At 44.1% G+C, this 21753-nt stretch overlaps 1 protein-coding gene across 6 annotated transcripts in view; it reads right to left on the reverse strand.

The window, feature by feature from the left end:
* Positions 1-3333: 3333 nt before the first annotated feature.
* The window catches only part of znf608 (zinc finger protein 608), a 94596-nt gene continuing 76176 nt past the window's right edge, over positions 3334-21753 (reverse strand). For 5 of the 6 annotated variants that reach the window (XM_078396268.1, XM_078396270.1, XM_078396269.1 and 2 more), the window contains 8 exons: positions 21634-21721; positions 15666-18162; positions 13342-13759; positions 10165-10337; positions 9089-9190; positions 7703-7862; positions 4688-4769; positions 3334-4207 (listed from right to left, as the gene is read on the reverse strand). In XM_078396268.1, coding sequence (XP_078252394.1) covers positions 4201-4207; positions 4688-4769; positions 7703-7862; positions 9089-9190; positions 10165-10337; positions 13342-13759; positions 15666-18162; positions 21634-21721 — 3527 coding nt within the window. In that variant the 3' untranslated portion in view covers positions 3334-4200. The remainder of the gene's footprint in view (positions 4208-4687; positions 4770-7702; positions 7863-9088; positions 9191-10164; positions 10338-13341; positions 13760-15665; positions 18163-21633; positions 21722-21753) is intronic. The other variant, XR_013547061.1, reaches the window with a different exon arrangement.

A 21753-nucleotide genomic window follows, 5' to 3' on the forward strand; every position in this document is an offset into this window, starting at 1 on the left:
GCTCATTGAATCCCATCAGTAGTCTGAAACTGGTGTCAAATGTGGCTCTGTGTTGTAGTAGCTTTATTGCACAAAGGTGAAAATGTCAAGGTCTGTGCAGAATAAAAGAGCAACATTGAGGGAACAATGCTGACCTCCTTTATTGGCTTTAACTTAGGATGTCCCGCTGTGGTGAATGGAATCAAGTTCTATTTTCTTTTTCTTTCTGAATGACTCAGTTCCTGCTGCTTTATACCAGAAGAATAAGTGCTATCTTTGGATGAGATAACCAGATGAACCTGTCTCAATGGACGTAATAGAACCCATGGCAATATTTCAAAGGACAGAAATGTTCTCAATGTTCTGGGGAATATTTATCTTTCAACTAACATAGTGAAGAAAAGAGAAATAATCTGATTATTACTACAGGCCATCCCAGGTTACAAAAGCCCAACTTCTGGACACCTCTACATATGAACAAACTCCCATATAGTATTAAATTCAATTGTCTGATGCATACATTGATGATCATTTATAGAAACAGCTGAACTAGTTTCTTCTCTCTCCACTTCTAGTAATTACCCTTTCTTTTTAGTCTTATGTGCTTATTATTACCAGAGTGCTGCAGCTGGTAGAGCTGCTGCCTCACAGCACCAGAGACTCAGGTTCGATACTGACCTCAGATGCTGTATGTGTGGAGTTTCCTCAATCTCCCTGTGACTAAGAAGGTTTTCTTCGAATGCTCCGGTTTCCTCCCACATCTCAGATGTGCGCGTTTGTAGGTTAATGAGCCTCTGTAAATGGCCCCATGTTGTGTGGGGAGTGAATGCAAAAGTGGGATAACGTAAAACAAGTATGACTCATGTGAGTCAGTGAGCTGAAGGGCCTGTTTCCATGCTGTATCTTTCAATCAATTCAATTACAATACTGCGGATGTATAGAGTGATTTTAGGTAGACACAAATTGCTGGAGTAACTCAGCGGGTCAAGCAGCATCTCTGGAGAGAAGGAATGGGTGACGTTTCGGTTGGAGACCCTTCTTTTCGCAGTGATTTTAGTGTACTTTCCAACCTACGGACGTCGGTAAACTCAGACCATATTCATTACCTTGGAATAGCCTAGTACTTTCCTGTTTTGGAGACACAGAAGACTGCAAATTTGCTGCTCTATTTATCACATTTTGAGTTTATCTTTCAACTTGTTGTACCTTACTTTAGGATGTCCTGCTGTGGGAATGGCATTAAGTTCTGTTTCTCCTTTCTGAATGACGCAGATCCTGGCTTTAACCCAGAATAGTTTTGTTTAATTTAGCGATAGTGTGGAAACAAGCACTTCGGCCCACTGAGTCTGTGCCGGCCAACGATTACCCGGACACTAGTTCTATCCTACGCACGGGTGACAATTTACAAAGGCCAATTAACCTACAATCCTGCATGTCTTTGGAATGTGGGAGTAAACCGGAGATCCCTGGGAAAACCCATGCAGCCACAGGGAGAACGTACAAACGGTACGGACAGCACCCGTAGTCAGGATTGAACCCAGGTCTCTGGCGCTGTAAGGCAACGACGCGATTGCTGTGCCACTCTGCTGCCCATAGATTTTGATAGAATCAGTGTGTCAATAATTGTTGATAGATACAAAATGCTGGAGTAACTCAGCGGGACAGGCAGCATCTCTGGTGAGAAGGAATGGGTGACGTTTTGGGTCGGGACCCTTCTTCAGACTGGGAGTCAGGGCGCGTCAATGATTGTTAATATATCCAGTGAACATCGTTATATAATCAGCTGTCTGCGTAAACATGCTCCTCGGGCTTGTTCTTCTATAGTTAAACTGGTCAGGATATCTGACGGGATTAAGTTTTAAGATTACGGCTCAACAGTATTCAGATCTGGTGTAACCGTGAGCAATTGGCGGTTTTTAATATTCTGAAATACCAGACTATAAAAGAAAAGTTAATGGTTTTTATGGTACGTGGATATCAATGAGGCAGCGCCCATTGTTCAGTTAATTTAATCTGTCAGGGCGCCTTACATGAAGAATTAGGTGCCGACTTGATGGAATGCTGAAAGCTTCACCAAAGTCTTAATTTAAAATGAACAGTACTGTTATTGTCAGCAGTTTCAGGCAAGGATAACTGATGATGTATTTAACTCTGGCTTCAATTCTGCATATAAAAATAACACAGCAGCTCAAGGTTTAACCCAGCAAAGATAATTAACAAAAATCAATACTGAGAGCTCTTGTCACTGTTTCTTCCAATCAACCTGATACATCAGAGAAAATGGCACAGCACATTTGACCAAACACAAGCTTTAGAAAATAATATTGCATTGATTGCTGCAAATGCAATTAGTTTAAACATCTCTCAGCACATATTAAATCAAAGAGTACAACCTATTTTATGCTGAAGAAAAGGAAAACAATACGAGACTGGGCTGGTCCATTTCCTTTTCAACAGTATTGATCTAACAAGCTTTCCTGCTTCTGCAACACTGGTACAGTTCTCATTGCTTTCACTCTTGGGTCTGACATTAACATTAATGCTGCTCAAACAAGGCCGAGAATGACAAGGGGCTTCACCTTTGGAGAAATGCACTATTTATCCGGTGGTAACAAGGAGACACCACGCAACAGGACAACATCAGGGTTGAGTCTGAAGAAGGATCTCGACCTGGAACTTCACCTATTCCTTTTCTCCAGAGATGCTGCCTGGCCTGCTGAATAAATCCAGCATTTTGTGTCTATCTTCAGTGTAAACCGGCATCTGCAGTTCCTTCCTACACATCAGGGTTCTGCTGACCATTCTGGGCGACACATTAGCAGCAGTGGAAGCTATAAGCAATAAGACGTAGGAGCAGAATTGCACTATTCGGCTCATCGAGTCTGATCCGCCATTCGATAATGGCTGATCTACCTTTTCCCTCTCAACTCCCTTCTCCCCGTAACCTTCGATTCCCTTACTAATTATGGACCCATCATTCCACAGATTCACCACCTTCCGGCTAAAGAAATTCCTTTTCATCTCCATTTTAAAGGTACTTCTTTCCGCATCCACTTTATCCAGGCCTTTCATTATTTGTTATTCCCTGAGGAAGTTGGGTTGTGGGCATTTTAAAGAAAGGACGCAAAGCGTGAACTTGAACTGAGCGGCTATTGATTTACTCCTGGTACAGATGCAGCCACATAACAGATTGCATGCTGCTGCTTTATGCACACCCAAATCCACGAGATCATTTCCTATCAATGCCAAAAAAAAGCAAGTGTTGTTGTTGTTGTTGTTGTTACATTGAAATGTTCGGAAGAAAAGACTCAACCACACAAATACCAAAAAACATTTTTTTAATTCTGATTGCCGAATTATTTAAGGCAAGTATAAAAAATGAAAGCATTCAATATACACTTTACATAAAATAAACTAGATTACAGCATAAAATAAGTAACCAGGTAACTGCGCCAGTTCTTCCTAAATCTGGATAATTGTAAACATTTAAAACTGCCAAACTAGTTCAAGTAATAAACAATCACAGATGCCTTCTTGTATGGGTGGGTGGAAAGGGTTATGTAGGCTATGGGGTACTCAGCCATTCAATATCATAAAGACATTTCATATTCACAGATGCTCATTATTTTCCATTTCAAACCTGTACATTATATACACAATCTAATGACCCTCAGAGCCCTCTGCTTGTATAATCTTCACAATAAACAACAGTGCAGTGGACATGTGAATACAGTTAGCACACAGATGCATTTAAATAGTGTTTTCAAGGAGCCATCAAGTACACTTATACACTGTACCAAAGTGTCACTGTCACAGTTAACCTCTCCGAGGGTCTACAGAGTCTGTCAAAATGCCATACATGGTCAAGGAAACACCTACCCAGAACAGTATATAAAACCAAGCAATTGTTGTCTTTTTTTGATAACACTTTCAGGAAACAGACGTACTGTGACAATTGCCAACAATAACTGACCCTGCCGTTATGAGCCTGGTTACCAATACAAAAAAAACCCAAAAGGTAAAGAATATATTTCAACAAAAGTTAATTACAGCAACATTTGTAACTCAGTTATAAAATTTGCAATTTACAAATATGAAATGACTGGTTTTGCCTGACATCAAGGCATTTGAATTCAACACCATGGAACTGATGCCTGTATAAACCTCTTCTTCATGTGATCCAGTCACATGAGTATAATTCAATGTACACTCACAATGCCATCACTCCCTGGAAAAGACCAAGACAAATGGTTAGAAGGCATTACAAACAGTTTCTGTATAAGAAAATAACTGCAGATGCTGGTACAAATCGAAGATATTTATTCACAAAGTGCTGGAGTAACTCAGCAGGTCGGGCAGCATCTCGGGAGAGAAGGAATGGGTGACGAATGTCTGAAGAAGGGTCTCGACCCGAAACGTCACCCATTCCTTCTCTCCCGAGATGCTGCCCGACCTGCTGAGTTACTCCAGCACTTTGTGAACAAACAGTTCAGTAGTCCCTATAGGGAGCAGTGACTAACCAGTGGTAGAATTAGTTATGTACATTTTGGGTACTAAAGCCGGTATCTGGTCTCCTATCTGAATATGTAATGGAACAAAATTCTTTTGAGAATACGCTATGGAAGCACAGGTCCACCACCAGTTTTCCGGCAACTGGTGGTCTGGCACCTCCTTTAATCCAAAAAAAAAGGCTCAGTCTGTGCCTTACCTTCTCTGTGCAGGGTAAATGGCGGATGCAGAAGCTTGCGCAGCCACCTGCTGACCGGCAACAATGGCAGCGGATGTCAGCCCTGCAAAACAAGTTAAAAGATTTTAAAACTAGTGGAAAGTAGAGTCAAACATGGAAACAGGCCCTTCAGCCCAACTCGTCCAAGCCACCAAAGCTAGTCCTATTTGCTTCATATCCCTCTAAACCTACCCTATCCATCTACCTATCCAAGTGTCTATTAAATGCTGTTTATAGTACTTGACTCAACTACCTCCTCTGGCAGCTTGTTCCATTTACCCACCACCCACAAAGCAAAAAAAGTTGCCCCTCAGGTTCCTATCTTTCACCTCTCACCTCAACCTCTGTCCTTCGATTTTTTGATCCCCTTACCCGGGGTAAAATGCTCTGTCCATTCACCCTATATATTCCCCTCATGATCTTATACACCTTTCTACGATCACCCCTCGGCCTCCTGCGCTTCAAGGAATAATGCCCTAGCCTGCCCAGCCTCTCCCTATCTATATATTAGGTCCTTGAATCCTGGCAACATCCTCGTAAATGTAGCCAACATATCTCAGGAGTGATGACAATTGTGACCTAAAAAGCATGAAAAATGCAACCTGGCTGTGGATTTTCTCAATCAAATATATTTAATTGCACCTTCTGAACAAAATGAACGGTGGTAGCATTGTGATTGTATTATCGGGATTCCCAAAAAGCACATTTTTCATGTATGCATCCAGAATAGATCCACCCTGAATCTCCATGGACTGAAAGCAACTAACTCTGCCTAGATTTTTATGGTATGTGCTCTTGCCAAACCTGGCTTCAAATTGAGGCTTTGAATCAAGCACATCCAATGAGAACATTCTTCAAGATTTTAAATCACTTTTTTCTAAGTCAAACCAATCCAAAGTTAAAATTGTCACTTATGTTTTATATTGTACAAAATCATGAGAGGAATAGATCGGGTAAACGCCCAGAGTCTTTTGCCCAGAGTAGAGTAATCGAAAACCAGAGGACATAAGTTTAAGGTGAGGGGGGGGGGGGGAAGATTTAATGGAAACCTGAGGGGTAACTTTTTTTATACAAAGGGTGGTTGGTGTATTGAACAAGCTGCCAGAGGAGGTAGCTGAGGCAGGTACGATCGCAATGTCTAAGAAACATTTAGACAGGTACATGCATAGAATAGGTTTAGAGGGACGTGGTCCAAAAGTAGGCAGGCGGAACTAGGATAGATGGGGCTTGCTGGTTGGTGTGGGCAAGTTGGGCTGAAGGGCCTGTTTCCATGCTGTATGACTCTATGACTCACTATGACTCTATTATCTTGCCAATTTCTCCCCTCTCCCTTTTCCTTTGGAGCTGGCTTCTTTCTGGAGCACTTTACCATGAATACTTGTCATCCTTAATAACTTGCTCAGATGCACACTGTTAATACTTTTGACAAGCCAGCAGCCTATTTTACAGGGCTTAGCAGGGAACGTTTTTCATTGCATGCGTACAGTTCCAGCAGAGATTGTTTCTCAGGAGTTCAGGATTGATTTCCCATTCATAAACCAGAGGATTTGAAACTAATTCTAGCATGCAAGTGTTCGCTAAAATTAGCCTTCGGAGTACAGATCGCAAATTGAAGATGGGACCTTATCTGGATGGCTCAGCCACACACTAAGGTAATGAACCAATCCATCAGGACTATTTTAACCCATTAGTTTGGCTTACAAAAACAATCAAAAGCCCAAAAGGTAATATACCTTGAACATAACTAACATTTGCCACAAGCCTCAAGTCAAAATCATACTTGCTGCACTAATAGATCATATTTCACAGGAGCAGAATTAGGCCATTCGGTCCATCGAGTCTACTCTGCCATTCGATCATAGCTGATCTATTTTCCCCTCCCAATCCCATTCTCCTGCCTTCTCCCTGTAACCTCATAATAAGGGTGTATAAGTTACTAATCAAGAACCTATTTCCGCTTTAAAAATATCCAATAACTTGGCCTCCACTGCCACCAGTGGGAACGAATTCCACAGATTCACCACCGACCGTCTAGCTAAAGAAATGTCTCCTCACCTCTATTCTCAAGGTACATCATTTTATTCTGAGACTGTGCCCTCTGGTTCTAAACTCTCTTACTCTGACTCTGCCTAACAAGAGGAGAACTGGGATTGAAAATCAAGTGCATTAGGAGCTAAAACGCATACTGCAACAACTCATACATGGACTCCCTTTGTTTGCACTAAGGGCTTCGGGCTGCTGCAAGTAAGAATGTCATTGCTCCTTTGCCATACATATGACAATTAAACACTCTCGGTTCATCTTATACTGAAGATGTTCTGAACAAACTTCTTAAACACATAGAAATAAGTTAAAATAATTCATAATCAGACCCCAGTAGAAAGTGAAGAAAACAAATTGGAAATCTAAAATAAATACTAAAAGTGTTGGCAACAGCTTATGAAGGGTCATCAATGAAATGCTAACCCTGTTTCTTTCTCCACAGATGCTGGCTGACTTACTAAGTTTATCATATCATATCATATATATACAGCCGGAAACAGGCCTTTTCGGCCCTCCAAGTCCGTGCCGCCCAGCGATCCCCGTACATTAACACTATCCTACACCCACTAGGGACAATTTTTACATTTACCCGGCCAATTAACCTACATACCTGTACGTCTTTGGGGTGTGGGAGGAAACCGAAGATCTCGGAGAAAACCCACGCAGGTCACGGGGAGAACGTACAAACTCCTTACAGTGCAGCACCCGTAGTCAGGATCGAACCTGAGTCTCCGGCGCTGCATTCGCTGTAAAGCTGCAACTCTACCGCTGCGCTACCGTGCCGCAACATTTTCTGCTTTTATTATAATAGAAAGCAAACGTCACCCATTCCTTCTCTCCAGAGATGCTGCCTGAACCGCTGAGTTACCCCAGCACTGTGTCCTTTTCTATGTTCAACGTAGAATAATTTATCTCCATCAAAATTAAAAATTAGTGACTCATTCAGCTGAATACCTTGATATGGGTCATATTGGCCTGGTATTAGTGGGTAGCCCATTCCAACATGGGTGTGATGATGGGTGTGAACATGTCGTTGTGCAAAAGGTGAATGGCGTTCCCTTTCCCGGTCTCGGTCAGCTTCCCGCTCCCGTTCAGGTGGAGCCTTTTCAGCAGGCTGGAGATGGAAACATTGCACCAATTACACTCATCAGAACATCAATGACCATCTCCTAAATATTCAAGAGTGTTTTATTGTCATATGTCCCAGATAGAACAAGGAAATTCTTACTTGCAGCAGCACAGCAGAATATGTAAACATAGCACACTGTAAACAATATACTAAACGAGAAAAAAAAATCAGTGTATACACACACTCACATAAATATATATATATATATATATATATATATACACATTCACAAATACACATATGGATCATATGTACACACATATATATATATACACACACACAAAAACCCAAACAATAATAGTGCAATAATAACACTAATAGTTTATGTAGTTCAGTTTTTTTTAGGTTGTAGTGTTTAATAGCAGAATGGCCGTTGGGAAGAAGCTGTTCCTGAACCTGAACGTTACAGTTTTCGGGCTCCTGTACTTTCTTCCCGATGGCAGGGGTGAAATTAGTGTGTGGCTAGGATGGTGTGGGTTTCTGATTATGCTGGCTGATTATGCATATTCATGTCATATGCATTAATCAAGATGCAGAATTTACAACTCGTGCTGTTGCAATCAACTGAGCAAAAGAATCAGAAACGCTATTTTTGAACAGAGCCCTCTGAACAAAAATCAAATTTATTTAAATGAAACGATAAAAGAAGGCATACATTTACGAAGCATTTGTTTGTGATTTACTATACATATATTGGTGGCTCCATACGCTGTGCTGCTGATTCAGGTTTTCTCACAGTGCTGAAATCTCAAGCAGAAACAATACCCAAAAAACAGCATTTTCTGATTCAATTATCTGAAAATAAGACCAGTAAAATTGGCTTTGGTAAAATTGTAAATTGTCCCTCGTGTGTAGTATAGTGTTAGTGCATGGGGTGATCGCTGGTCGGCATGGACTCGGAGGGCCGAAGGGCCTGTTTCTGTGCAGTATCTCTAAAGTCTAAAGTCACACAAGATGGATGCCATTGTGAACAATGTTTGCAGGTTAGAGTACAAAAGCTTCATGGTTCTCTGAAAGGGGAAACGACGTTCTTATTACAGGAGGATTGCTGTGTCTTGTCCAATTGGCAGGTTTTTACCACGTACCCCAAAGTTTGGAGTAGGTGATGATGGCCAGACCAATGCCTGCGGTGAAGGGGTACACCCATGATTTCGCTGCTGAGCACCTGTGGAAGAAGTATTTCAGCAGCTAAATGCTAGAAGAACACTCACCGTTAGTTGCAGCACACTCTGTAGACTTTGGAAGGTGTTTGAGCAACCAGTCGTCACTTCTGATGGTGCCCAGTCAGTTCTCCTCATGTCAGCAGAGTGTTCCTTGAATAGCAAAAAATAAGCACCAGGTTATTGCAGTGTATTCTGGCCAGGCCTTGCCCCAGCCCCACCCCTCTTTCCCAGCTTTCTCTCCTCCAATCAGTCGGAAAAAGGGTCCTGACCTGAAATGTCACCTGTCTATTCCCTGAGCCACTAAGTTCCCACAGGACTTTGTGTTTTGCTCAAGATTTCAGCACCTGCAACTCCTTGTGCCTGCAGTGTATTCCTAGTTCTGCTGGCCTGTTCAGTGAGATTCTTCTGCTCCAATTTATGTCGGCATGGCCCGAAGATTGAATAATACTGATATTTGCCGTGCGTATAATGACCGGGACACATCAGGACAACAAAAGTGAAAAGCACCCCGTTAGGCCCTCTCAAATTTTATGTCTGCTGTGATTTCACCAGGAAACTATGATGATCCTTTCTGAATTCAGTCTGAAGAAGGGTCTCGGCCCAAAACATCACCTATTCCTTTTCTCCAGAAATGCTGTCTGAGCCGCTGAGTTACTCCAGCATTTTGTGTCTATCTTCGGTGTTAACCAGCACTTGCAGTTTCTTCCTACACAATTCATTCCTTTCTGGGTAAACTTCAGATTGGACCATGTCGCGTGCAAGAAATGGGCACGCACTGCTCAATCCAGTTTCTTAGCTTGCATTCGCTACTAATTAGCTTTCAAAAGTGTAGCTTTGGAAAGCATCGCAAGACTGAATTAAGAACGTGCAACAAAGCCATGTGTTAATAATTTATTGCGGCGGGTCTGGATTTTATTTCATGCATTCGCCATGGCCGTCCGTATCTGCAAGTTATACGAACGTAGTACAGCATACAAGGCGCATGAAAGTCAGTCGTAAATTACGAGATTTATATCCCATCTAGGTTTATTGCACGTCTGAATTTTTATGATGCAGCAAGCCTTTGGCCTGTGCTATTCCCCATGCTTGAACATTCTTGGCAGGCCTATAGTTATCCTACTCACCCCTGGAGACTTGCTGCGGTACTGATTGGCATGCTGCTGAAGTAAATCCAGTGCCTTGGATTCAGCCGCTGGTTTAGTGCTTACATTGGGACTTGTGCTTGATTTCTCTGTTTCCTCTCGGCTTGACATCTTTCCGTAGACGGGGTAGTGAAACCCTGGAGAAAGGTAGGCCCCTGGTGGATCGACAAGAGACAAGGCTGAGTTTTCTCCAGCTTGGGGGAAATCTAGCTCTCTAACGAGCTCTCTTCTCTCCTTCCCAGTTCTGAGGAAGGATATTTGACCCAAAACATTAATTCAATTTCTTTTCCTACAAATTATGGGTGGCGCAATTCGTACAGCTGTTGCCTCTCAGCACCAGACACCCAGGTTCTATCCTGTCTGTGTGGAGTTTGCACATTTCTTCTGTAACTGTGTGGATCTTCTCTGGGTGCCATCCGTGTTCCTCCCACGGCCCAAAGTCGTACAAGTTTGTAAGTTACCCCTCACAAGTTTGTAAGTTAATTGGTCTCCGTAGATTGCCCCTAATATGCAGGGAGTGTATGAGAAATTGGGATAACATAGAACTAATGTGAACGGCTGATCGATGGGCCACGTGGACTCCAAAAGTGCGGGTTTGTCAGTTAATTAGCTGCTGTAAATTGCACCTGGGGTGTAGGGAGTGCATGAGAAAGTGGGATAACATCGAACTGGTGATAAATGGTTAGTATGGGCTCGGTGGACGAAGGGCCTGGTTCCATGCTGTGCCATTAAAATTACAAACATTGATGTGGCTTGACATGTCGGGTGTAGAAACAAAATGCTGGAGTAACTCAGTGGGTCAGGCAGCATCTCAGGAGAAGGAATGGGTGATGTTTTGGGTTGAGTCTGAAGAAGGGTCTTGACCCGAAACGTCACCCATTCCTTCTCTCCTGAGATGCTGCCTGACCCGCTGAGTTACTCCAGCATTTTGTGTCTACCTTCGATTTAAAACAGCATCTGCAGTTATTTTCCTATACGACTCGACCTGTCGGGTATTTGTAGCTTATATTGTTTTTATTTTTTATTTGAAATTTTCAGAATTTTCAGAAGTTTTAAAACAAAAAGCCTAGCGATGGGTATTCCTGTTTAGACTTTGGACTTTAGATAATGATACAGCGTGGAAACAGGCCCTTCGGCCCACTGAGTCCACTCCGACCAGCAATCACCTCATACACTAACACTATCCTACACACTAAGGACAATTTACACTTTTACCGAAGCCAATTAACCTACCAGCCTGTACATCTTTGGAGTGTGGGAGGAAACCGGAGCACCTGGAGAAAACCCATCGGGTCACAGGGAGAACGTACAAACTCCATACAGCCATCACCTATAGTCAGAATTGAACCTGGGTCTCTGGCGCTGTAAGGCAGCACCTCTACCGCTGCACCACTGTGCTCCCCCAAGGACCTGTTAACATTTCTAAAAGTTACACACCACACAGTGCATTCATTATCTAACCAATATCAGAACTATTGGTTTTAATTATAAAACTGTCGCCAAACCCAGTAGTTCCCATTTCTGTAGTTAATACTGATAAAAAGAAAGTGCTTTTAGTACATAGAACACTACAGTACGAGAACAGGCTCTTCGACCCACAATGTCTGTGCCGAACATGATGAAGGACCATCACTTATCCACCTGCACATAACCCATATCCATCCATTCCCAGCATATCCAAAAGTCTTTTAAACGCCACTGACGTATCTGCTTCACCCACCAACCCTGCAGCGCATTCCAAGCACTCAACACCCTCTATGTAAAAAAAACTTGCCCTGCACATCTCCTTTAAATTTTGCCCTTCTCACCTTAAAGCTATGCCCTCTGGCATTTGATTTTTTTCCATCCTGGGAAAGGATTCTGACTGTCTACCCTATTAATGCCTCTCATCATTTTATATACTTCTATCAGGTCTCCCAGTGTTCCAGAGAAAACAATACAAGTCTGTCCAACCTCTCCCTGTATCTAAAGGGCCTGTCCCACTTAGGCGATTTTAAGGCGACTGCTGGCGACTAGGCTGTCGCCGACAGTTCGCCGGGGTGTCGCGGGCGTGATCGTGAGGAGTCTTCCAAAAATCGTAGTGGATCTCAGCGCGTCGCTGAGAAATCTACGGTTTGAAATTTCTCGCCGACAGCTGGCTTGTCGGCAGGTATCGTTGCTTATTGCGGGCGCTGTCGCATGCTGTCCCCGGGTTTGTTAGGTTCTCTTAGATGCATTTAGAAGCACATAGTATTAAGATTAGTAAAGTCATTTGAAAATACCATAAAATGCTTGTGTTTAAACAATTTATTTACCATCAGGACATTTGACAGGTAGATTGGATGCGACAGTTTGACGGTCAGGTAAGCATGGGAATTTTCGCAATGTTTATGGCCGTTACAGTGAAGCTTGGTTTTTAAGTAACCCATACAAGATGTTATAGTTCAAAACTCTCAAGTACCTACCAACTTGTCAGTGATTTCAGCGAAAATTAAGACGCCGTAGAAGCATTGACAGAGTGGGAATTTCGCAATGTTTCCGAAGACGGTGTAATCTCGACCTGACTTGGCATTGTCGTGGTCATTGTCGTCGGGAAAAGAAAATTTCGGCGATCTGCTACGACTTTGACAGTCGCCAAAAAAATCGCCTAAATATCCCCAGATCCAGCCATTGTTCTGGTAAACTGTCTCTCCCCTTTTTACAAAGTCTCGACATCCTTCTTGTAATGGGAGACCAAAACTGCATGCAATACTCCAAATGTAGCCTAACCAAAGTCCTATAAATCTGCAAACTGACTTGACCTACTCTATATTCTATCCCTCTTATATTCTATACCCCGGCTAAAGGTGATGTGTATCCCATATGGTTTCTTCAATATCTTATCTATCTGTGCTGCCACTTTCAAGGATACTCGAACTTACACTGATGTATCTCTGTTCCTCAATACACCCTCGGGCCTCACCAATCATCGTGCAAAGAGACGATGAGTCTGTCCAACCATTCCCGATAGCTAATATCCCCTAATCCAGGCAGCGTAAATTTGGCAAATTATCAATTTTGTTCTTCGTCGCCTGACTCTCCATGTTCGAAAAGCATACGCTTCAAATAACATCAACCATCAATCATCAGAACTTATTTTATTTATTAAATTTTGATTCCACAAACAACATAATGACCTACCTGGGTAACTGTGCATTAGGACCGGGGACACTGCTCGATATGCTGGGTCATATATCTGTGAATATGGATTGTAAGCGTGCAGATACTGAATGTAAGACTGATGCTGATTCATTGGTGATGAGACAGCAACACGAGCTCCTCTAGAATCCTTTGCAATGACAGGAGTCTTGCGGTCATCACTTTTATTTTTATGTTCCTCCAGTGAAAGAGACTGAGATTCAGCCCTTTTAGCCTCTTTTGGTTCTTCTTTTATATTGGATATTGTAACAGGAGCATTGGATATGTTTCCCTCTTTGCTGGAGGCCTTAATTGGACTGTCTTCCTTCTGTTTTTTCTCTCGTTCAAAGTCATCTGTTTTTTGTTGTTCCATATATTTAGGTTGGTAAACATAATGATGCCATGCCCGCGTGTCTGGCTCCTGTATATAAAGAACATGTCACTTAGACGTCACTTTCCACACCTGATGAAAGCCGCGCAGTAAATCCCTGTACTGCACATTACACTTGCAGAGATCAGACAACCACGTTTGATGGAACTGTGCAAAGAATAGACTGGTTTTTAAAACAAAAAGCATTCATGGTTATCGGCTACTTTACACCTCAAAGCGGGACAAATTATCAAGGTGTACCCCTCAAATAAGCGGGCACGCAGAAAGGAGCACAGCAACTTCAACAGACCAGAGACCACACACAAATGTGACCTTTGCGACAGAGACTGTCACTCCCGCATTGGTCTCTTCAGCCACAAGCGACGCTGCTCTAGCCGAGGTTTGGAGCCGAGCCGAGGCAGCTAACTAGGATGCATCATCCATGGTCAGCCATGACCGAGGGGGGCCTAAGAAGGAGTAGAACTCCTCAAATAACTTTGGTAACCATCTCTGTACAATCAATGCCCTAGATTGTATGCTTATAACGTTATAAACATTCTGCAGATGCTTTGGAATTGACATTGAAAAAGCTGGGTAGTGGTCTTTTATGCTTAATCATTTATCAACTTAACTCAAGATTTCTGTGCTGCATTTGCTAGAGATTGTTACAGAGCAGTTACACATGGTTTAAAATGATCATTTCAATGATATTTTGATATACTGCCACTTCCATATTGACCTTTAAAACCATTATACACATGTATACTGAATTTTTAAATCCTTTTCTTAAAAGTTCCTTTAGACTTGTTAGTTTATTCACTGTGCAAAGCTTAAACTTATTTTTACTCTCAAGCTTTGTCATTTAAAGGACAGCAATTGGGAGGGGCAACGCCAATTCCCTTATACCCTTCCTTCCCACAATCAACGGCAATGTCACTATCATTGTAATAGCTTTGTTGGCAGTTGGAGTCTACTCCATTGAACACCCTCTATATGGTTTCCAGTTGACCCTCTATCATAAAAATACTATGATTTAAGATTATAAAATTGTGCAGCACAGAAATGAACTATTTTTGGCCCACCTCATCCATGCCTACCTACATTAATCTCATTTGCCTGCAATAGGCCTTTATAGCTCCATGCCTTTCCTACCTCAATAGCTGTCCAAATGCCTGTTGAATGTTGTAATTGCATCTGCCTCAACCACCTTCTCTAGCAAGCTGTTCCAGATATTAACCAGATTCTGTGAAAAACCTCTTTCAGATCTTAAATTTGTTCCCTCTCATCCTAAACTTCCGCTCTCCAGTTCGAGACTTCCCTGCCCTGGGGAAAAAACCCCACTCTATATCCTATCTATGCTCCTCATTATTTTATAAACCGCTGCAAGGTCACCCCTCGACCTCCTACAGTTGGATGTGAATAAGCCCAGCCTCTCCAATCTCTTGTAACTGTGACCATCCATTCCAGTCAACAGATATTTATTTACTTTAGACTTTACGGAAACAGGCCCTTCGGCCCACTGATTCTGCGCCGACCAGTGAGCACCCCATAAACTAGCACTATCCTACACACTAAGGACAATTTACAATTTTACTGAAGCCTATTAACCTACAAACCTCTACATCTTTGGAGTGTGGGAGGAAACCCTGAAAAGCCACGCTGTCGCAGGGAGAGTGTACAAACTCTGTACCCGTAGTCAGACTCTACCACTGCGCTGCCCATTTTCATATGTTCCCTTATCCCACTGTAGAGTTTTATTGGACAAATACTATGTCACCGACCTTCATAAACATCAGGTTATCTCATGAAAATGTTGCTGCATTTGTATATATTAGACCACAAGTTTGAGCTATGTATTACACACTAAATGCTTGGGCAGTGATTTTTTTGTTTTGGACATGAAGAATCAGAAGTGATTGTGTTAGCACTTAGCATTGCGGACATTGTCAGCACCCACCTGTTTAAAGCGCAGGGTGGGATCAACTCCTGTCTGTTTCATGGAGTCCATGACAGACTTCATTTCCACTGCTTCTTTGATGAGCTGGTGATTCTCCCTTTGTTTGGCTTTAAGCCCATCGGCTGCCAGTTGCTGCTGCATCTGCGATTTCACTGCCTCGTCTGGTTTGTTTGTGATCCCCAGCTTCGAGGAATCTGCCAGCAAGAAGGAGTCCTTGTCCTTGCCCTTGGTTTTGTTTTTGTTTGGCTCCGGCGTGGAAGGAGCTTTTGAGACCGTGGCGGTGGGGATGCTTTTCTGCTTTAGCTCTTCTTTTCCCAGTTCCTTCTGCTGACCATCCCCATTTCTCTCATTGTCCCTCCCTATCTGCTGCAGTTTCTGCTCTGCGAACCGCTGCTCTTCGTAGAACTTCTCGTACTGCTGTCTGTAGGAAGGATTTGTCACTATTGACTTCTGGTCAACATAACACAGCCCATATGCATACTGTCCGTAATAGAGTGACTGGGCAAGTGCTGGGTGTCTTTGTGTAATGACGGATTGGTGCTGAGCCGGAATGTTTACTGCGCTCGGGTCATTTTTCTTAACCTCCAAAACTTCCGCCGTATCCTTCTTCTCAGCCCCTTCCTCCGTCTCTTTTTTCACTTTGGTGCTCTGGGACGAAGGAGGGTTTGCTGTTGTCGTGCTACTGACCTGACTGGGGTGCATGTAATTGGGGGAATAGTAAGGCTCGTAACCATGATAAAAAGGCGAATGAGTCTCTTTGCTCTGAGCTGGCTGAGAGGAGGCTGAGGAGTGGGTTTTTACAACAGTCTCCTTGGCGGAAATCGTTTCTGTGGAAGAATTGATCTTTGACCTGACGCTCTCTGATCTGCCGTCAGGGCCTCCGTCGTCAGCAGCATCAGAAATGTCCGAGTAAGCGGGGCTGTTGGTTTTGGTAGCCGTTCCGTCGCCACCATTTTGCGTCAAAACATGCAGCGGCGTCATGGGAGATTGTCCATTCACCAGGCCAGTGCACTCCAGCCTGCAGGCACTCCCGATCGAAGGGCTGGGAGCGTTGTCGGTGAATGTGTAAACCTTGTCAGCCTCTGCCTTAATGCTGGCCATTCTGCTCTCCTGCGAATCACATAGACCATTCAACAACACTTCATTCTTATTGAGATGTTCTTTTAAAAAATGTGCGGCCAGCTCTTTTGCGGAAGCCTTTAAATCCTCGGGCTTCGCGAGCTTAGAGTCCATTTTAGGGCTTACTGTCTCTTTGCCCTCTTTGTCCTTCAGTTTTCGCTTCTCTTTCTTCTTTTTTTCCTTGAGCGAGGACAGGGCTGGGTTTACCGTGCTGGGCTCCCCCATAATGGTAGGCTTTGGTTGAATAGGTTTCAGTGGTGGGCTCTTTGGTGTTGCCTGGACAACAGTTGTAGTGAGAGAGGGCAGCCCTGGTATTGTCCCTGCAGTGGTGGTGAATGTAGCAGTGGGAATAGCAATCAGCTGTGGCGGGGGAGGTGCAGGGGCAATAGGTCTCGTCGTCTTCAGCTTCGATAGCGTTTTGTCCACTTTTCCACCGCTGTTCTTTTTGCCTTTCTCCTTCTCGACCAAGTTTTTCTTGTCGATCATCCCCTCGACCTCAAGCTTTGGCATTTCCGAAGCTGAGCCGCTGCCATCAGGGACCGAGCAACTTTCCAAAGCAGCCGGCATGTTGGAGATCATGGGCAGGTTGCTCAGATCACTGTTAAGCCCTTTCTTTTTGCTGGTGTTTTTCCCGGATTTAGAGTTCACGACTGGGCTGTGCGTGTTATTGGTGACGTCCCGACGCCCCTTGGGTGTCCCCGGGGTGCCAATGGAAATGGGCGACGGCGTTGCCTTTACCTGCTCGTAGCCAACCCCAGCGCCGGGAAGCAAAGCGCCGCTTCCAGCTTCCGACGGCTCCACGCCAATCGCCACGCCGTTCAGAGCCTCGTCGCAATCTGACATCTTGTCTTCGATGTCCGGCTCAAATTCCAGCTTACTTTCCGGATCTAGGTGGGCGTGAGCCTGGTGATACCGTAAGCCATTGATATGCTTGTACTTCTTGCTGCAGTTTGGGTGGGGGCAGTCAATAAGTACGGGGGAAGAGCAGCCCTGGTCCACAAACATGGGCTCGGGCTTCCCCTGCGGTGTGGTGGGAGTGCTCCGGGAGTTGGTGCGCACCCTCTTCCCACACTTGGTGTCCTCGGAGCTCGAGTTGAGGTCCAGTTCCGCGGGGGGCTTGTTCTTCCTCTTATTGACGGGCGGGGGGCTGGTTTTCACATCCTCCGCGGCGGCGCAGTTAGGGGGAGTCCTGCGGCCGTTGGAGTTCAGGCTGCCCCGCCGGCCTTTCCCGTTGGCACCGCCCCGGTTCTTGCTTTGCACGCCCCTGAACTCTGTGAAGCCGGCGTCGATCATCGGAGCATTGGCAACGGAGCGTGCCCTCTTACCCCGCCCCCGGCTGGCTCGCATTTCAAGGTCACTTGTGGGCGACTCGCAAAATCTGTGGAATGTAAACATTTTCAAATCAGTATCAGCACGGACTGGTTTGTATATATATATATACACATTGGAATTCAGTCAAAAGGAAAGGAAATGGGGAAAGCTGGTTTTGATTGAATTTTAAACAAAACTCAGGCGTGCCTGAGGATCCCATAAGGACACAAAGTGCTGGAGTAACTCAGCAGGTCAGACAGCATCTCTGGAGAACATGGATAAGTGATGTTTCGGGTCGAGACCCTTCTCCAGACTCTAGTTTCTCAAGATCCTTTATCTTTATCATAAGATCATACGATGTAAGGGCAGAATTAGGCTATTCGGCCCATCGGGTCTGCTCCGTCATACGATCATGGCCGGTATATTTTTCTGTCTCAACCCCATTCTCCTGCCTTCTCCCCATAATGTTTGACACCCTTACTAATCAGGAACCCATCAATCCCTGATTTAAAATTACCCAATGTCTTAGCCTCCAAAGTTATCTGTGGCAACGGATACCAGATTCACCACCCTCTGGCTTCATGATACACTTACACTATTTACTCAGTCACGGAAACAAGCCCTTCAGCCCACTACATCACTCATCAGGTAGCTGGTTACATGAATCCCACACTAATCTTAGTTTATTCCCCCTAAATTACCATCAACACCCACTCATCTCACCCCAACCCCACCCCAAATTTTATTCATCATCATCACACCAGGAGCAGTTTACAGCAGCCAATTAACCTTTGAAATGTGGGAGGAAACCCTTGTGATTACAATTCAGTTCAGATTCGTTTATTGTCATGTGTACCGAGATACAGTGAAAAGCTTTTGTTGCGTGCTAACCAGTCAGCGGATGGACAATACATGAATACAATCGGGCCATTTACAGTGCATAGATACATGATAAGGGATAACATGGAGATGAATTTGTGGAATTCTCTGCCTCAGAAGGTAGTGGAGGCTGATTCACTGGATGCATTCAAAAGAGAGTTAGACAGAGCTCTTAGGGCTAACGGAATCAAGGGGTATGGGGAGAAGGCAGGAACGGGGTACTGATTGTGGATTATCAGCCATGATCACATTGAATGGCGGTGCTAGCTCGAAGGGCCGATTGACCTGCTCCTGCACCTATTGTCTATGTATCTATGCATCTATGATAAGGAGTATGTGCTGCTGTGTGTGAAAATTGTCTTACGGACAATAATTCCATAATCTTTAAAGATTTTGTCCTGCTGAGTTATTCCAGCATTTTGTATCTATCTTCGGTTTAAACCAGCATCTGCAGCTCCTTGCTACACATCTTTAAAGATATGGCAGACTAAAAGACTGCCTATTCCTGATAGCAAGGCTGGGATATAATAGGTCAGCTCTGGCTCTGAATCAAAAACCAGTCCAGATGGAACAGATGAATGATCTCTCTGTTGCTGTTAAATTCCTGCATCAAATGAGTTTGGCTAATTTCAACCTTGGGATTGCCTCGCAATGTAACAGCACTCTACACATTGGCTGCTGCTGTTAAGCTGGCAGTCATACAGCACTAGGGGAGATTGATCACAATCAGTGCAATCCAATTGTTAAAATGACCAGTTTAGCATCTGGCTGTAGTGCTACATTCTTCAGAGATTGGTGCGCTGTGTTGGGCAGTGCTCAGTGCTCGAGTCAGATTGCACCATTCGTGCCCAGTCACCTCAGTTATAAGACCAGGTGGCAGACTCGCACGGCAGACTCAGAGGGCCAAGTCATCTTCAATACAGGCAAATGCAAGGAGACCACTGAGAGATGAATGAGGTATCGGATGGAATAAAGAAGGCAAATCCTGTGCACAACCATCGATCAGAATAGGGAAACAAAAGTACAAACTGAGTAAAGAAACCACATGAACGGGGGGCCCGGTGGGGATGCCATCGAGAACGAAGGGGGGGGACCTGGAGAGGGGCCGTCAAATACAAAGGGCCATCCAGCAGAGGAGGGTGGGGGGGGGGGGGGGGGTGGTAAGGGCGGTCTCTACGTGCGACAGCAGGCAGTAGATAAGGAGGGAAGAATAGGACTGTTCGGTGAACGTTTGTAAATTTGTCAACGCCAGACACGTGGTGACACTTGTGCACTGTCTAGGTGAAGTCTTGTACGATTTAGGTTGTATGCAAAACAAAGCATTTCACTGTACACATGTGACAATAACAAATCATTACATTGAATCATTGTAAGGACACTTTTTATTATGCAAAGATTTTCCAGGAGAGTGGAATTAAACGCAGTTAGGTTATATGATAAGATGATCAGGGATTCCAATGGAAAAGGAGTATAATGGATTGAATTGCTTCCCCGGTAGACACAAAATGCTGGAGTACCTCAGCGGGTCAGGCAGCATCTCAGCAGGAGAGAGGGAATGGGTGACGTTTCAGGTCAAAACCCTTCTTCAGACTTCAGTCTGAAGAAGGGTCTCGACCCGAAACTTCACCCATTCCTTCTCTCTTGAGATGCTGCCTGACCCGCTGAGGTACTCCAGCAGTTTGTGTCTACCTTCGATTTAATCCAGCATCTGCAGTTATTTTCCTACAAATTGCCTCCCCATCTTGCTTAGATGTGCCAAACATCCTTACTCTAGTTATAAGGGAGCAGAGCTATAAAGTGAAAAGGACAACGTTTAAGGATGTGTGTGTGGCAGGTTTTTTTTACAGAGAGAGTAGTGGGAGCCTGGAACGTGCTGCCAGGGGTGGCGGTGGGGGAAGATACGTCAGTGGTGTTTAAGTCTTTTAGATAGGCACATGTATATGCAGGGAATGGAGGGATATGGATCACATGCAGCCAGGGGTGATTAGGTTACTTTAGCATCATGTTTGGCACAGCCATTGTGGGCAGAAGGCCCTGTTTCTGCGCTGTATTATTCTATGTTCTATATTGTTGATTCTAGGAACATATGTATAGGTATGGGCAGCATCTCTGGATAGAAGGAATGGGTGACGTTTCATAAGGTCATAAGGAATAGTGGAATTAGGCCATTCGGCCCATCAAGTCTACTCCACCGTTCAATTATCTCCATCCGAATCCCATTCTCCTGCCTTCTCCCCATAACCTCTGACACCTGTACTAATCAAGCCATTTTGGGTCAAGACCCTTATTTGGACTTCAGACGTCACCCATTCCTTCTCTCCAGAGATGCTGCCTGTCCCGCTGAGTTACTCCAGCATTTTGTGTCTATCTTCAGTGTAAACCAGCATCTGCATTTCTTTCCTACATACATGTCTGGTATCATGTGCTAACCAGAGAAACCAGACAAACCAGAGAATCTATTTTTAATGGCACAGAGCATATTTTGCTCCATTTGGCGTATGCCCGATTTAAGGTTCTTCTGCACAAAAGTCAATGGTCATAGAGTCATACAGTGTGGAAACAGGCTCTTTGACCCAACTTGTCCATGCTGACCAACATACCCTATCGCATTTTATCCTGGATTAAAGCCAGACTTTAACCACATGCAATGCGAGCTTACCTTGGAGGTGCCCAATCATGCTTTGTGCAGTCCAACAGTGTGCCAACATAGGTTTTATTTCGCCAGGTCACATTAACCACCAGGACACCTGCAAGAAACGCAAGAAAAATAAAACGTTAA

Source organism: Rhinoraja longicauda, chromosome 3 (genome assembly GCF_053455715.1).
Source record: "Rhinoraja longicauda isolate Sanriku21f chromosome 3, sRhiLon1.1, whole genome shotgun sequence".
NCBI classification, from domain to species: Eukaryota; Metazoa; Chordata; class Chondrichthyes; order Rajiformes; family Arhynchobatidae; genus Rhinoraja; species Rhinoraja longicauda.